Raw genomic sequence first — 17,620 nt, 5'->3', positions numbered from 1 at the left:
ATTTTTAATCTTGTTTGCAGTTGAAGAAGTAAAAGCATCTATAGAAAAACCTGTGACTGAAAATTTCAGGAAAATGAATAATCTAGAAATATCAAAACACTTCTGTGTGTTGAACACAGAAATGTTTTCATTTTTCTAAATGTTAACCTGTGTCTTGTGGCATCTTATTGGTGCTCTGGTTTGCACCTCTCATCTGCATTCTCCTTGGGCTGGACTCTTAACAAGTTACATCTCTTGTGATGAACATTTGTGACTCAAACTGGGAAGCCAGATTCTTCTTTTCTGCAATATTTGCACAATGGCAGGCTGATAGATGGAAAATTGATTTTTTTTTTTTTTTTTTTTTTTTTTTTTTTTTTTTGCTGTGGAAGCCCTGTAATGTCTCTGGCTGAATTATAAAGTAATCTAGATCATTGGAAATATGTAACAGATTGGAGCAATTCTGCCGAACAGGCAATATGAGAATTGCATCCAAAGGCTTTCCTAGCATCTGCTTTCCTGATGCTCATTTTCACATATTTCCTTCTCATTTTCACAAGTAATTCAATTATCTTTAGAAAGACAGATCAGGACAGATCTGGAAAAAGATAAAGGGGATTCTTTCTTATGGAAATAAAAAAACTCGGCAAAAGCAATAACAAACCCCAGGCAAAATAAAAAACAGAGTAGAAAAAGAGTTCAGACAGGCACAGTACCCTTCTGGGAAATTCAGCTCATGAGACGAGCATGACCTGTCTGACAGCTGTCATCCTACAATCATCATTTCCAAATCTGAGAAATAATCAGTGAGAGGTTTTGGGGATTCGTTGGAAGAAAGTTACTGATAGCCCTTCTCTTCTATTATTAATTATATTATCTTGTCTCCTTCCCCCAACAGAGGGAAGAAGCTGGATGAAACTCTTCTCTTGCATGAGTTTCTACAAGAATATGAAGATCTGGAAGACTGGATCACTCAGCAGAAACAAACAGCCAGCTCTAAAGACTATGGAAATGATTATGAACATGTTTTGGTGAGTTTTTTGAGTAGCAGATTAAAAAATCAAATAAACTGTATGTAGTGAGACTGTAAACAGATACTAAGATTGTCCTTGAAAACTTAAAAGATAAAGTAAGAAGTAAGTATAAATACCTGGAAGATGGTTGGGTGAAGAAAAGGGTGAAGTGGATGGGAAGGACTGAAGAACAGGCAGATTGCATCCTGTTACCATGAGGTCTGAGCTGTCTGAAACAACTGCATGCTAAAATGTCTACACCTTCAGAGAGCAAATCTTTTCTATTTTTAATAAGTAGATATTTCAGTATGGTACCTATTTAGGATTTTTTTTCTTTTTTTCTTTTCTTTTTAATTGTGATTGCTGATATACAGACCTCTCACATGGCATAGAAACCAATCTAATGTCAGCCTGTTATAAATCACTGCAATGTCAGTCTGTTAGAAATCACTACAATTCACCTGTTCATCTTAACTTTTATAATATTTATTATTTATTTCAAAATAGCTTGTCTTAAACCTGAAAATCAGACTACATTATCCATTTACAGCACTGAATACGCATTTGCATTCATTAAGTAAAACCACATAATTTTATAATTGAAATTCATTGCACACAGCTTATTTCTGTCCCCAGTAACCATGTTTATGCCTCCCATCTGCATCACAAACCTCATGTTTCGCTAAGAGTTCGAAGCTTCTCATGGTCTTTGAAAGTAGAATCCAGTCATTCCCTGAAGTTTGTCTACCTCTAAGTATTAACAGCTCATTACACGTTTTATGGCTGTGTTCTGATGAGCAGGTAGATTTGGAAAAAGAGAGCACTCAAAAGGGGTTTTCTCTTTATTCTTGTTTTCTCTTCTAAAGCAACTTTGTGCCAAATACAATGCATTTCGACATCAGTTGGAAGCAGCTGGGAGAAGAGTTGTGGCTTTCCAGCAGCTGGCAGACAACTTGCTGAGCCAAGGGTACTCTGAGTCCTGGGAAATTCGGCAGATGCAGAAACAACTGAGGTAGGAGCCTTCTGTTAGGTCTAAAATGCTTTGTCCTTTCCACCTGCTCTCAAGGAGGAGGAAGCAACAAGAAACTAGGAAGGGGTAAGGCATGTCCTCCTGATTCTCTAATTGCAAACTATGTGGTTTGCTCACACAGAGTTGCTTCCAGCCTCATTTACAAATAAACATCATACTTGCTGTTCTGGCTTCTTGTAAATTGCTTTGGAGGTGTTTTACCAGGTGAACTTCCTTTGCCCTTTGAAAGAGGATCACCAGATGAAAGGCTCAGAGTTTAGATGCTTTTTATTGCTGCTTTTTTTTTCCGCGTTTGAATCCCATCACTGCACTGCAGAATAACATTGAGATGCTCTGAACTTCTTAGTTCTGGCATCAGTCCAAACTGGCCCAAAGGAGAAGTGGGTCTCAGGCAGCTGTGGTCACCACAATATAAGAGAGTTATTAAGCTATTAGAGAGTATCCAAAGGAGGCCGTGAGGATGATGAAGGGCCTTGAGGGGAAGCTCCTCATATGAGGAGGGGCTGAGGTCACTTGGTCTGTTCAGCCTGGAGAAGACTGAAGGAAGACCTCACTGCAGTCTGCAACTTCCTTGGGAGAGAAAGAGGAGGGGTAGAGGTTGATCTCTTCTCTGTGGTGACCAATGACAGGACCAAGGAAATGGCCTGAAGCTGAGTCAAGGGAAGCTTAAGTTGGATATTAGGAAAAGGTTTTTTTACCCAGAGAGTGGTTGGGCACTGGAACAGGTTCCCCGGGGATGCAGTCACATCACCCTGAGTTCAAGAAATGTTTGGACGAGGCTATCAGATGCATGGTGTGATTCTTGGGGTGCTCTGTGCAGGGCTAGGAGTTGGATTTTAATGATTCTTGTGGGTCTTTCCCAACTCAAGATATTCTATGATTATATGCTTGGTACTCCAAGTACTGCATATAAAACCTGAAAAGTGCAATTGAGGGGGGAACTCTTAAATAGGACCATTTCTTTAAGTTCCGGGAGCAAACAGGAGGACAGAGTAGGGTAAGAGACATGCTGCCATTCAGAGATTAACTCCAACAGAATTTAAAGGCAGGAATTAAAAACTAAGCAAGAACAGGTTCTGTTTTCAGTATTTCTTTAGACATTTGGTCTCCTTTACTGCTAGTTTAAGTGTTTTACATTGTTCTTTTCCCGATTTTACCGTGAAGGAACTCTTGGGAGGAACTGTTGGAAATGACCAGATCACGAGGTGAGCAGCTGAGAGATGCTGAGGCAATTCACAAGTGTTACCAAGATCTGACAGATGCTCTGGCCCATATTGAGGTAAAAATTCATAGGAAAATCTCATATAATGCAAACTTTATTTCAGCTTTTTTTTTGGTGGAATATTCTTGTGATTTTCAGCATTCTTACTGCTGACTTCAAATCCTGGGCAAATCTTTGACACGTGACTGGTTACCTTATGAGAATCACTGGTGAAAGAAGGTGGAGCTGGAGTTCCTGATCTGTGGGGAAAGCTGAGAAGATCAGGGTTTGCACTAAGGTGCCTCACAGTGCAATGCATACAGTGATGTAGTTTGCAGTCACCAGGCCTAAGAAACTACTGCCCCACCATGGTGGTTCTTTGTACACTGTTGTAGTTTCATGTGTGCTGAAGAACTCTCCTCTGAAAAAGGCATTTGTTTGGATTACAGTGACCATTAGCCTGGAAAGTTGTCAGGCAATCATGTGATCTGAAGCGAAAAGCTGAGCCAAAAATCTTTTCCTCTCATTCCAGTGCCCAGTACTGGCAATAATTTCAAACTGTCCCACCCAGCATGAAAACTAGGGGGAGAAGTCTCCCGAAAAAAATCTTCAGCCTTCTGTTTTATCTGAACATCCTGAAGAATTTCACAGAGAAACCACATCCTTGCTGTAATGAGAGGTGTGGTTTCCCTAACGCAGATGTTTACAGGAGGCAGTGATCCAAGGGGTTCCACTGTTTGCAAGGCAACAGGGCTTTGTTTGGTTACATGTGATGAATTTTCTACTTGTTTGTGCTGGCAGAGGCTGCCCTATTCAACCGTGTTATTCCTGTTTTCTTCTCCTGTCATGAAGAGAAAATCAAACACAATATTTCACTATTCACCTTGGCTGAATTAAAAAAAATGTTTACATTTTCATTTATGTAGTGGCCCCTCCATTTCTCTCATCTTTACAGTAATTTTTCTTGTGCATATATAACCAAAATTGTATCTAAAGATGGTTCACAGGAAGAATGGACTGAAACTGTTGCTTGTTAATGCTACTTTTAAGAATTCATTGTCCCTGCAGTAGGTACTCAAGACTGATTCCCAACACAAAGCCTGTAAGAAATTTTCTTGTATTGTCTGATCAAGGAAAGACACAAACCTTCATTTCTAACAGTCCATTTGAAAAGTTTAGCCATTAAGATATTTAGAAGTGAGTTACTAGGAGAGATTTTTTTGGCTTCGTTTTATCTATCATAGTTGAGTAACTCAGAATGTCCTCAAATGTGCAGTATCAGTTAGAGTACCCAATATTATTTAATGTAGGCTTGTAGTGAGTTTTGCTTGGAAACAGGAAAAAAAACCCAAAGCTTTCTCTGATTTCTTATTTCCAGGAGAAATCCAAAAGTATTCCAGATGATGTTGCCAAGGACATGAGAGGTGTGCAAACCCAGCTCCGGAACCACGTGGCCTTGGAGCACGAGCTCTCTGGGAATGAGCAGCAGGTAATGGCAGTCATTTGTGGTCTTCAATGTGCAGCCAAAGTTCAGCTTTCCAAGAAAAGCATAATAATAATAATAATAATTTGGTATTGTGAACCAAATTATTACAGTCTCTCACAGAAAGCCTGGAAATCTCTAGTGATTTTCCTTCATTTTCTGGGGTTTTTTTATATAGTCAAGGTCTGATGGCAGTGATAAGTTAGGTAATTAAAACTTATCAAATAAGGTGCATACTGACAGTAGTTCAATATGACCATTGAAGTGATTCACAGGGATATTTTTGATCATGGTTTGAAATGTAGGATTATGCCAGGCTTTGTGATATGCTTATTTTCTTCTTCAAAGGGTTCCAAGTGATTACAAGGAAAAATCCAAAATCAGTTTTATGTGCAGACAAAATTAATATTGGTACAAATTGGATTGTGAGAAAAAGGATGACACTCACAATACAAATATGTAAATGTCATGTAAATAAATGTAAATGTTACAAATACGTAAAATTTTATGAGAACCTGTACGTTGTATATGGGAGACTTGATTGGCTTCAACAAACTATTAAAACCATCATGAGTTTTCACTCCTGTATAATATGTTTAATAGTATACAATAGTATATACAGTGTAAAACACAGCATGAGTTATACTGAGATTACTGAAGTTATCCCAGTGTTACTTATCAGTAAGGCCTCAAATATTTTGGCCTTGGGGTGGTAATGTTAGAATTGATCCCATCAGCTTTTCATTACTTTTAAGAGTAAAAAAGCATGAGACATGCACGAAGAGAATGTAGTCACAGTTAAGCTATATAGTCAATAAAGAAAAAATTGTTTTGCTATTACTTGCATTATAATAGTAATTATAATACTACTTTCATTGTTCATATAATAAATGATGTAGTAAAAAAGGGAAAACAAATCTGCCTCTGAAAAATCACTTGTGATGAGCCTTGACAAACACTGGATGTCACTATTACTCCATACAACAGACATTATAGAAGTTTTTGTTTAATACGAGAAGAGTTAAGTCAGAAAATGATGCATTTTCATGTACAGAAAAGATAGCCCTTATCAGAACTTCTCTAATATTAGCAGGATCTCCACGACGCTCTCGTTCTTACCCTCTTCTTTCGCCCCCTGTGCGCAGCTGCAGGAGCTGATCCACGCTGCTGACCAGGTGCTGCCCCATTGCTCCAGGAAGCAGGTGGAAGACCTGAAGGCAAAGCAGCAGGCAGTGGTGGCCAACTGGAAGGCCCTGAAGTCCAAAGTGGAGCAGCGCAGGAGACTCCTGGAACAAGCCCACAAGCTCTATGAGTTTCAGGCACACGTAAGCAACTTCTGCCCTTTGTCCCTCACTGCTCAGGGAAGGTTGCCTGCAGTGGGTGTGAATCAGAGGTTCACTTCCAAGCTGGTAAAAGGCTGCAAGTGCTCTCTGTGTTATCAATCAAGCATTTAGTGCTCATAGATATTTAGAAAGGCATTAGAGGATAAGGGTCTTTTCTATAGGATAAGGAATTTTTTACCTTCTGTGGGAATAGAAGCTTCCATGCAGAGGTGTAAGGAATAATTGTCAGGTGTCAGAAGCAGTCACCGCTTTGCAGGAGTAGCAGTAATCTTTTCAAAGTCTTTGCAATTTCCACTGAGTAAGAGTGACAAAAAGAGATGTTACTGTCCCATTTAGAATGCATAAAAGTTTGTTCTCTCTCTCTCTCAGGGCATGCAATAACCCTTGGTTCACTTACCTCACGGCACGTATCAAATACAACTCACTGATTTTTGCACTAACCTCTCAAGCTGCTCAGACAGGGACACGGATATATCAGCATAGCATCAAAATCAGCAATGCACAGTTGCTTTTTCTCCAAAGAATTCAGCAGGTCACTGAGCTGTGATTTGCCATGGAATACTCTGCAAATATCAATAGTCTCAGTGAAGGCACTTGAGCTACACCACTACAGATCAGTAGATTATTGCTGCAAGCACTGCAGGTGCTAAACCAGCGAGAGTACCCCCTTACATCATGAAAGGAGTTGCTAATGTAGATTTCAAGAATGCATTTACATTTTTTTATTCTTCAACTGTTCCAAGTGTAACTATCGTGTCAATTCAAGATACTTCTGGTAGTTCACATTCTGCTTCCATTTTTAGTGGGAAGCAGAGAGTGTCCAGGTTATGTTCACCTGAAAAAAACTTGCTGCAAGTTTATGTTAGGGCTGTGATCTGGGATCAAGACCACAACAGAGTGTACATGGTTGGTTTTTTTTTAAATGAGAGGCATCTGCATATTCAATTAATCCGCTTTAAGTCTAAGTGTTTAAATTAGCATTACCTGTCATATTTTATACAAAGAAATGTTATATAGTTAGAGATAAAGGATGTTTATGGTAGTTTGGGGGCTTTGAGGGTTTGGTTTGTTTTTCAACTGCTGCAAGTTCCATTATCATGTGCAGAACTGTTGATGGGGAAAATTAGTGTGATTCTCCTGGTGTAGGTGAAAAGTTCATTTGCCCACTGTCTTTCTAACAGTATCTAGGACTCATAGAATGAACAAGGCAATGTAGAATGTACAATTTTAGAATGTATTTTTCTATCATATATATTGGATTCTTGAAGTCTTCGGCCTGGAGGCATTTTCATCAGGAGGTGGATCTTGGTGGATTTGACCATTAAAATGTAGTCACTCAGAGTTCACTTCTTTATTGATTTACTTCATAGCTTACATCATAGATTTAGTTTTTGACTTCAGATAAAAAATGTTAAGTTGTCCCTATCCTGTGGGAGCGTTAGTCTAATTTTTATCGCTAGAATGATGCAAAACACCTTTGGTTTGAATTTTGTCTGAAATGTGTGATGCAGCCTGTGGTCTGAATGACAAATCTATAGTTCATGTTTTGCTCTGCCAGTGTGTCCTTTGATCTTCATTACTCTTGACATCATTAAACAAAATGACAAAGCCATGTGACCATATTCTCAGTGATGTGTCTAGATGGGACTATGCCTCAGGCAACTCCCTCTGTCTCTGATGTCAGGCTGATGGCAAAAAGTATTCCCAGTCCTCTCAATTTCCACCTCCTTACGTGACAGTAATTCCTGAAGAAGTGAAGAGCTGGTTCTGCAATTTGGTAAGCCTGTCTTGCTGCCCAGATGGGACAAGGCAGGATTATGCAGCCATGGCTATATAACTGTAAAAATTTCAGAAACTCTACAGTAGGTAAGAGCAGCTTTGCTGCAGAATATCGCCCAAACTACTGAAGGCAAAGAGGCAACTTTGCCTTTCCTCTTTCAGCTGTGCCAAGAGGTGCACAAATTTAATGTTAGTCATAGCTGCTCAGAGTACTTTTTCCATTATATTGTTCATTTGCTGTCCACAGGGCCTTTTCATTTAAAAATCATCCACAGATAAAGTGAAACAAGCAAACAAAAAAATCAATTTCTATAAAATGAGAATTCTGCACCATCATCTAGTGTATCTCCTTTCACCCCAGCAAGCACAATTTTAATGTGATGAAGTAGCAGATCTGAACCTAACTGACAACACACAGCACAGCAGAGGGCTTCAGATCTTCCACGGAACTTTGTCAGGGAAGATGAGTGTAGACACAGACTCAAAGTATTTCTGAATGATCTGAGGCCCTTACTGTGAAGTTTGTGCTAGGATCTGCACAATCAGAGTCAGGCTCTGCTCAGGAGTTTCCTGCAGACTGGTGCCTACTCTATCCTTAAATATTGCTGGCAGTGGTAGTCCAGTAACCTCTTATTGGCTCTTGACTCGTTCCATTGCATTATATATCCTGAGGCTTACGGATTTTTTCCTAATGCTTAGCTCAAAAATCTCAGGGAGTTTTAGACATTTGCAGTGCCAAGTGCAATGTCAGTGTCTACAGTGACACCCAGCTGTGTGAGGGAATTAGTTCTACAAATGGAAATTATGCCAACAAGTGTGCACTACCATGGGCCCCTTTAAAAGGACCACAGTCTTCTTAAAGAGTCATTTAGTACCTGTGTTCACTGGCTTTAAAAAAGCAGTATCTTGGCTTTAAAGGCTAAAGTCAAGACCCCAGATTGGCCAGTTTCAATTTTGTGGTGCTTTTCTGAATTTTTTTCCTGGCTGTCTTTACAAGATATTCATTATAGGAACAGAAATCTATGGGTAGAATGGAGCAGCCAAGAATCTATTTCCATTACATATTTTCCTTCAGTGAAAAAGCCAGCAACCATTTAAAAGATAAACAAAAAATTTATTTTCTGCAATAAAAGAGAATTTTTCTTCAGCACTTACTATAAATAACAGTACTTTAAAATAAATGTTATAAACCTGAAAGACCATTTACTACCTAAAAATTGAATAAACTAATCCAGACATAGCTAAACTATAACCAGCTTTAATCACCATAGATAATCCCTTGTATATCCCTCACAGTCCTAGTTTTTACCTACTGACATAAGAGCAAAACTCCTCCTGCAGATTCAAATAAGATGCCTAAAGTAAGAGACTGTTGAAGTATAGAGTCAAATGGAGAAAAAGACATACAGAGAACAACAAATTATTTTTACTTGTACAGTTTTCTTCAATCACAATTTAAAAATAAACCTCAGGGATTTGTTTTAGTATTTTCATGCTCATAATTACTTCACACATTTTGAGTTATTGCAAATATATTTATTGGTTCATCAGATTTTGAAAGTAAGCTAGCATGGCATACTTGTTCCTCCCAATCTCAGTCCTATAGTTCCACATACAAAATATGCTTATGCAATTTATTCTGACCTGTGATTTACCCTTTTCCCAGTTCTATTAGAGTGCATTTGTTTTTTTCCTGAAAATTCCCACTCTCATTTTAGAATATGTGCATAATCTAATTTTCCAATAGGCTTGTATAAGCAAAAGTTTTCACAGAAATGTAAGATGACCTAACAATGACCATATAAACATAGGTTTATCCTTTATGAGGGAATAACATCAGAAAATACTTTAATAAAGATGGATTAAAGGGCAATAAATGATATCATGCTTCCACTGATATGATATGACAGTTTGATTATGATACTATAAATCATGTGACACAGTATATAAGAATTCCTGTAGTCGTGTTGTCCATCGTTATAAAATTCATAGAAACACTGCAAGCACTAATGAAATATTTTATTTATCTATTATTTTATTACCTATTATTCACTTAAAGTTGAAGAGTCAGCCTTAGATTTTTTCCTACCTGCTAACCTGAGTTTGAGCCCTAACCAGAATTTTCATATTTTGTGGGGTTCCAGGTGTGGGACTATTTCTTATGGACAGCAGAAATCATAAGGGGAATGAGAGCCAAGGAGTCTATCCGGGACATATCTACCAGCAGCCTGAGACTCACCCAGCACCAGCAGCTGCTGGCAGAGATCGAGGCACGGGAGGAGAAGTACAGCCACGTTGTACAGCTAGGACAGTCCCTCTTGCAAGATGAGGAGATGCCATCAAAAGAGGTAATTGAAACTCCTCTGAGCTCAGTCACGCATATTCAGCACTGCACCCCAAGGTAACTGTGATTCTGTATTTTATCACACTGTGAGATACAAGTCACACACTCACTTGTCCCTGTGCATGACCTACATTTGCCTCGGTATGTGACCTATCTTGGGCACAAAAACATCTGCTTCATTTCTAACTCCAGCAGCAGGTGTGTAGAGGCGTTTCCTAAAGGCCCCCTGCAGCAAATCTCGGCTTTTTCAAGAATTTCACCATGTTCTGAGCCACAGAGTCAGCTCTACAAACTTCCCAAACTGGATTTTCAAACAAGTGCTACACTTTGTATTACAGTGGTATACCCACGCCAGGGCAGTCTGGACAAAATCCTGTCAACCAAAGAATGAAAACACTCAAACATATGAGAGAGTTTAAAGATTGATTGAAACATTTTCTGTAGAAAAACATTACACTAGAAAATACACTAGTAAAATACACTCCCTGGAAATGAAAGATTTAAATCAAAATGTCAGTTTACTCAAGACAAATCACTTCTAAGATTCTCACAGCATTTATTTCTTTTCCAGTACCTACCAGCTCATTTCTCCCCTGATAATTCATTGACATGTCTGTTGAATACCTTCAGAAAAATGCAGAGTTTGTGCAAGTTACTCTCCCATCTCACCAAGCTATTTCCTGAAAATTTGCTGAATATGAATTGCACTGTATGACTATGGTAGCTAGAAATCTTGCTGACTTTAAAGACCTTTGCCTGTAGAAAAAGGCAGGAAAAAAATCATTCATAGAAGGCATGTGGATATACAGTGTTAGAAAGTTGAATAAAGTCTAGCCTTGTGGCATGAATTCACTGACTAGAAAATTATGCTATGTTGATAATTGTTATTTTAATATCTATCATATGAAAGTTTGAAGTGCTATAATAGCACTCTTAATGCTTAAAGATAATGAAGAATTAGGATCTGATGCTAGAAGTCACACTTGAGAAACAGTTACCTTTCTTTGCTTTTGGTTTGGACTGTTATATATGCTCTAAGAAGCACTTCTCCATTGCAGAAATGAGGCACCTTTGATTATCTCTGTGCCCAAACAGAAGTGCTAGAACTTGTTCTAGTTGTTTGGGGTTTTTTTCTATTTAATAATTTTCTGCCATTTAAAGGCATTATCCACCACTCCACTTAATCCTCTCTTCTGTCAACTTACCCAGATCATGGGATATAAAGACCAACACAAGTTTTTAACTGGGATTTTTTTTTCAGATTCAGCAGAAGCTACAGGCTTTGTTGGAAGAGAAGAAAAATGTATACAATGCATGGAGAGAGAAGAAGGAGTGGCTGGAGAAAACACACCAAGAACAAATGTTCTACAAGGATTGGGATCACCTTGACATGCTCCTGAACTCACAGGAGGTGAGCAAATTATAAACTTGAAACAAGCAGCTAAAACCTTCAAGCATGTAAACTCTTTCAAACTAAAAATGCCACTAGTGTTCACCTACAGCTTGAAATCCCTGTGCCTGTGTACAGAAAAGACAGTCTCTTTTATCAGTATTGTTTGTGTTGTAGTATCACTTGGAGACTGTAGCAATGTGCAAGAAGCCTTCCTTTCTCATTGGGGCTGAGGTGTGGAACAGAAACAAGTAGATGATCCTTACCTGAAAGATAATTCACTGCAAATACACCTAAGAGGGAACATATGAGCATCACAACAGAAGAGGGAGACAAGAGTCCACTATTAGTCCACTTTACAAACAGATCTCAGCTTGCCAGCTGCTTAACCACTGACAAATTTGGTAGGATTCAAAGAGAAAGGAAATTGTAAAGAGGGTTTGAAGGGGTTTTTCTTTGCAGGTGTTGCTGGAATTCTCACCTCAGGCTGAGAGTTATGCTGGGAAAATGCAGCTGGAGGGAAATGGATGTCAGCAGTGTGAGATAATACAGGAAGTGAATCGACTTCTCAGTTCTGCAAGGGCATTGATAGGAGTGTGTAGAACAACAATGAAAGGAGCATTAACTTCTGTTTGATGCAGTTGAGAAAAACGAGCTAGTGAAAAAGGCCGTCTCATGAGAAAAAAAGAGGGCAGATATAATCAGTGCAAAGAGACAGAAGGTTGTTCTTATTATCTTATTTTGCAGCTCTTGAAATAGATATTTTTTCAGCATTCTTGAATTATGTTTTGTCTTCCTTGCACTTTCTTTGATTCGTGTAACTATTTCAAAAGGTTCCATTTTGAGGTCTGGCATTTGCTATTACAAAACTGAGTGCAGCCACTGAAAATTCATGAATTGATAGATTGCTGCAATTGTGCTGAGACTTGGCATACAAACCACATCAATGGGTTGCAGGTTGCCAAACTGAAGGATTGGTGCAATGCTGGAGGAGGTTGCACCTCTGGGTCATTTTTCATTAAGGAAAACTAATTCTTAATTCTCCAAGACCACTGAAAGCAAAATACAATGGCTCTTCTTTTGCACTGAGCTCGATTTTCCACCAGTGCTTTCCACTGGCACTAAATACTGGCACTAAATCCTTTTGGAAACTGACTCTGAGCTGTGCCATGCAATGATACTTAACCCTTTGGAGTACATGGGCCTGGAGATTTCTGCTACTCCTTCCTTGAAGGAAATGCATGTCTATATAATTCTTCATGATTGGTTCTTTTAGAAAATGTGACCTGCATTCTGGATTTTGTAGCGTGAAGCAGAAAGTTTCACCTAGGTGTAAGATATTACATAATTCTGACCACTATTTGTTGCTTATATAGCAAATGACATGATTTGCATTATATCTACCTCAATTCCCTACCAAGCAGTGATACATCATTGTTAAGTTCCTGCATGACAGCTTATCGGGGAGAATGTAAACACTACAAAAGTTTGGCCACTGTATTTTTTTCTCTTTTCATTAAATGGATATCAGCCAACACACAGAGGCACTATCACTACAGCATCTGCTTTGCTCTGTGTAATGCAGGGGTAAATGTGTGGGAAGCTACTGTGGATAGGTGATTTTTTTGCTCCTCAGTTGTGACTCCTGGTTGCAAAAGTCTGTATTACTCATACATGAAACGATATGAAAGGATAATGCACCTGGCATTTCTGGTATGGCCCCAGCACTTTCTCTACAGGTCAGTGGCACTTCACATTATTTCTGTGTTCAGATGAATTTGCCATTGCCATAGGTTGTGACGTAGACTGCCACAAGAGGGCTGGTGTTCATCAGAAGCTAGGTAAATTCTCCTGGTGGGATCAGAAAGCAGAAGTTTCTTCAGCCAAACCTGAAGAAAGTCTGAGAATGAAGATTGTGACCTTGAGGACCATGAAGAGCAGTTCTGTTATCAGAATCTTTTTCCCACAGTATCCTCTCTATGAACTTCAAAGGAGCCTGGTGCTCAGTTTTTCGCACTGACACTAAGCATCCAGAAGGTGGAACAGTAAAGTGAGGATGCTTGGCTGTCCCTTGCAACAGCTGTCAAGCTGTCTTTTGCAGCCGCTGCCATCTGCCATGTAGATCAGAATAAACAATTTGACAGCGGAATGATGTTCCTTAGTCACTACTTGTATTTCACTTTTCTGCAGTTGAAGAACTCTTGGAAGAGAAATCTATTTCTTTTGGATTGAACTCTGTTACTACTATATAGAGTTAAAATGTGGTTGCATAGTGATACAGACCAGCAGGATGATAGGAAAGCAGTTTTATTCAAACATGTTTTTAAAAAAGAACTCAGCCAGGACATCAGCTGAAGAATCTCAAACCATTTTCCCAATAGGAATTTCGTAATTTGCTGCTTTCAGAAAGAACAAAAGCAAACACGCATTCAAAAAGGATTCCTATCAGGCAAACAAATAGAAGCAATCTCTCCACCCTTTTCGTTTCTTCTGACTTTTGTGTTTGAGTTAAGGCTGTTATGTGCATTTCACTTCTTATGTCTGCAAAACATCTGTGTAAGAAAGCATGCCATAACTTTTCAATCCTGTTTTGGCCGTACTTCATATGCCATAGACCAGAAGCAAGAAACAGGCGAAGGAAGAAGGTAACAGAGGAGTATTTTAAACTAAGAATTATTACTAAGAATTGCTCTTTCATTCGCTGTCTGTGCCACTGTGACAGGTTTGACTTTAAGCCAGCATCTTATATTACATCCAAGTTACTTAAGCCTTCAAAAGATTTCTGCAGAATATCATCTACCATTGTTCTGTGATAAAGAAAATAGAGTACATGTGAACAAAATTAGGCAAAATCAATTTTTAATTTTTTTATTGTTGTTAATTCAGTTGCGCCATCAAATGGAACTTCTGTAGGAATCTCTTGTAAGAGCTGCAAACTGAGATCTTGTCATGCAGAGTGCAGACAATTAACAGCTGAAAAAGGGAAAGAAAGAAAAATATTTTTTTTACTTTGAGCAGAAACTGTGTCCAATACTCTCTGCTCTGTTCTGATCTTTTCACAGCAGCAGATCCACTGCTCAGGTTAGCTGGTTTTTTTTCCCCCACAGATGAAATAACAGCGAGTTTGCAGGCTGTCTCTGGCAGGCACTTTTGGCTCCCTCCTACTCTGTCTGCAGTCTCACTGTCAGAACACTCAGGGAGCAGAGCCATGTGCTCCGTAATTTATCTTTCAGCCCATCCCACACTCATATTGCTTTGCAGACATGACAAGAGGTGGTAGCAGTTTTAGAAGAGCTGAGATTTTTTATTTTGAATGTGGATTTTTTTTGTTCGCATTTTTCTTCCTGGAGAATGTTTATTCATCTCCCATTCCTTTGCTTCAGAGGAAGAATGGAAATTTCCAGTGCCAAAGGAAAAAGGATTAGGACTTGGTTTTAAGCACAGGGGGGAAGGCAAGCTCTGTGGATTTGAATTGTGCATCATTTAGGACTAAGCTTCAGAATGTCATACAGGGACCACTGCTGCAAACCTTCATCTGCAACCTACATCTCCACTGTGGAAGTGCTGCTCTCTTCCTGTAGAACGACCCCACCTCCTGCTTTTGAATCTGCTGTGCAGGACAAGCCTTTTCAAAAGATGCCAGTGCCAGCTTGGCATCCTCCCACTGGTCAATCAGTTGCCAAGCTTGCTCCAGGAAATGCCATCTCACCACCTAGCAGTGTGTCTTACTGCTCAAGGCTAGATGTCATCCTGGCACACACAGACCAGAGGAAAGGCTTTGGGAGCACTAGTCCCTGTGTCAGTCCTTCTGATGAGACATCCACATGTTCCAGTGCTAGCAAGGATCCTTGGGACCATGGATATGAGAGGTCTGGCGCTCAGTCAACATCTGCATCTTACAAGCAATATTCAAAAAGAGAAAAAAGTGTTCATCGTATTTCCCCTGGAACCAGTGATCCCTTGAAGCTTGCTCTGTCCTTGCCCTCAGATGTTCTTTCCTGCAAAGCTCCATCAAGCTGGACATCACACCTAAATGTTGATCTGTCTGCTCTTCCATCTGCTTCTGTGCTCCACACCAAAAATCTGCAGTCATCCCTGGAACCTTGTGATTCACTGCCACGCCAACAACATTGCTGTAGCCAGTGCAATGTCCAAATGTCAGACCTCCACACTTCAATGAAGCTTTACATTTCAACGTGCAGCTTGATGATAAAGCCTTTTCGAGCAGGTTCCCATGGAAGCAGTCATGCTCATTCAAGTCTGCTCATGCCACAATTAGAGAAGGTGCCTGGAACTCCCTCTGGGCTTTCAACGCGATCCCAGAAACCAAAACAAGGTTTCCCTTCAGGTGGGTCTCCAGCTCTGCAAATCACAAGATTTCATGTGACTTCCTCCAAGCATCGTGGCCTTCCCCAGCAGACTTTATCCAGAGACATATGGCTGTCCCCAGCTGTGCTGACTGGAAGAGAAAATTCAGCTAGCAGGAATGAGATCGTGAGCAAGGATTTAAGTCCAGAGCTGATTGTCTTTCAGAATTACCCCTCGTCTAGGCCAGAGTTTAGGAAGACTCCATGTGATGGTCTAACACCTGCTCACCACAAGGTTTCCAAAATCACCTTGATACTTGCCACTCCTTGGACTGCTATGCCTATCCAGGTGGTAAGAGAATTTAGAAGAAGCCCAAATCCAACAATCTTTATCAAAACACATGATTCAGATAGAGCTGGCCCACCCTTTCACCCTGTGGAGATTCGGGCTGGCCTCTCTTTATCAGTAAACCCTGTTTGCTGCTCAGGATTGCTTTCTAGCCACTGGACAAGATCTGGTTTCAAGCCTTCCCAGGAAACATGCACTGTAAAAAGTGTACGTCCTGACAACCTTGTGACAAAAATTCCAGCTCCCACCACAGCTTCAACTCACAGAGACACAGCGCGCCCAGGGTCTCCATCTATTGCCGTCAACATTGCATCCTTTGGAACTGGGAGGAGAGTGGTGAAGATTTGCATTCCGTTCTAGGAACATTTGCAAACAGAAGATCTAAGCTGTGTTTACCCAAGCCATATGAATTGCTTTTTGTATGCATCCATGCCATGTTCCAACTCCTTAGAGATGACTTGCAAGACAAGAAAGCCATGTGTGTTCTGCTGTCACCAAGGCTGCAGCTACAGATTGATCCAGCTGAGTGAAGATAAGGACTCTGCTCTAATCGAGCACTTAACAAGAGTTTCATTTTGACCATTTGAGTGCTGCTGTCAACACAGCATGCAACTGCTTACAGGCTTTGCATGATTGGGCCGTAGCGCTCAGCACTTTGAAGACTCAAGATTCTAGAACCAAGAGCTGGTTTTCTTCTCTGCTAGGTTGGACTTGATGATCTCAAAGGTCTTTTCCAACCTAGTCAATTCTGTAATTCTGCAGTCAGTCTAGGACCTGGGAAAAAATCCTCAGTGTAGTTTTTCTTAGTTCTTTTCTGCTTCACTGTTTTCATTTCCTTACTTGTCAAATTATGCTGTATTTCTAAATGGTTAATTCCTGGGTTTGTAACTTTAAAAGCAAGGCTTGTTTTCAAAAACCAAAGCATTTAAGTATGTAGCAAGAAATCACTTTTTTCCCTTATTAGAAAAGGAGAGGTACCACCCTTTCCTGAGGGAAAAGAAACAAAGATAATTTAATATCCACAGCACGTCAAATTTGGATATCCCACCGAAGTTTCCAGCCGTGAAACTATGGGGAGTTTCAGAGGAATTTAGCCTGCTTTCAGACAAGTGTTTCATAAGTAAATATTTAAATGATGATGTTGTATGGGTGTAAGATTCTGGTATAACACCTAATACTTACAGGGTAGGGATCGATACTGCAAATTTTGAAGAAGGAGGAAATAGGTGTGAGGAAGCAACTAGGGCAGTTATCAGAAAAAACAGCAGTTTTATCTCTGTGTTTTCCCATATATATTTCCAATATCAGATAACTATATTCTTATGCCCAGGAGACAGCATGCAGAAGGGGTAGGGAAAGAAATTTTAAATACATTCAACATTAGAATTTTGCATATAAATGG

At 39.7% G+C, this 17,620-nt stretch overlaps 1 protein-coding gene across 1 annotated transcript in view; it reads left to right on the top strand.

Annotated features, from left to right (window-relative positions):
- Nucleotides 1-17,620, top strand: part of SPTBN5 (spectrin beta, non-erythrocytic 5) — a 91,817-nt gene that overhangs the window by 30,979 nt on the left and 43,218 nt on the right. The window contains exons 28-34 of the mRNA XM_063159083.1: nucleotides 878-1,010; nucleotides 1,859-2,004; nucleotides 3,187-3,301; nucleotides 4,602-4,712; nucleotides 5,852-6,031; nucleotides 9,973-10,176; nucleotides 11,434-11,583. Of these exons, the coding sequence (XP_063015153.1) occupies nucleotides 878-1,010; nucleotides 1,859-2,004; nucleotides 3,187-3,301; nucleotides 4,602-4,712; nucleotides 5,852-6,031; nucleotides 9,973-10,176; nucleotides 11,434-11,583 (1,039 nt within the window). The remainder of the gene's footprint in view (nucleotides 1-877; nucleotides 1,011-1,858; nucleotides 2,005-3,186; nucleotides 3,302-4,601; nucleotides 4,713-5,851; nucleotides 6,032-9,972; nucleotides 10,177-11,433; nucleotides 11,584-17,620) is intronic.

The sequence above is a fragment of the Melospiza melodia genome, chromosome 6 (genome assembly GCF_035770615.1).
Source record: "Melospiza melodia melodia isolate bMelMel2 chromosome 6, bMelMel2.pri, whole genome shotgun sequence".
Lineage (NCBI taxonomy): Eukaryota > Metazoa > Chordata > Aves > Passeriformes > Passerellidae > Melospiza > Melospiza melodia.
Note: the sequence above shows the minus strand (reverse complement) of the source record. Positions and strands in the feature narration are given on the sequence as shown.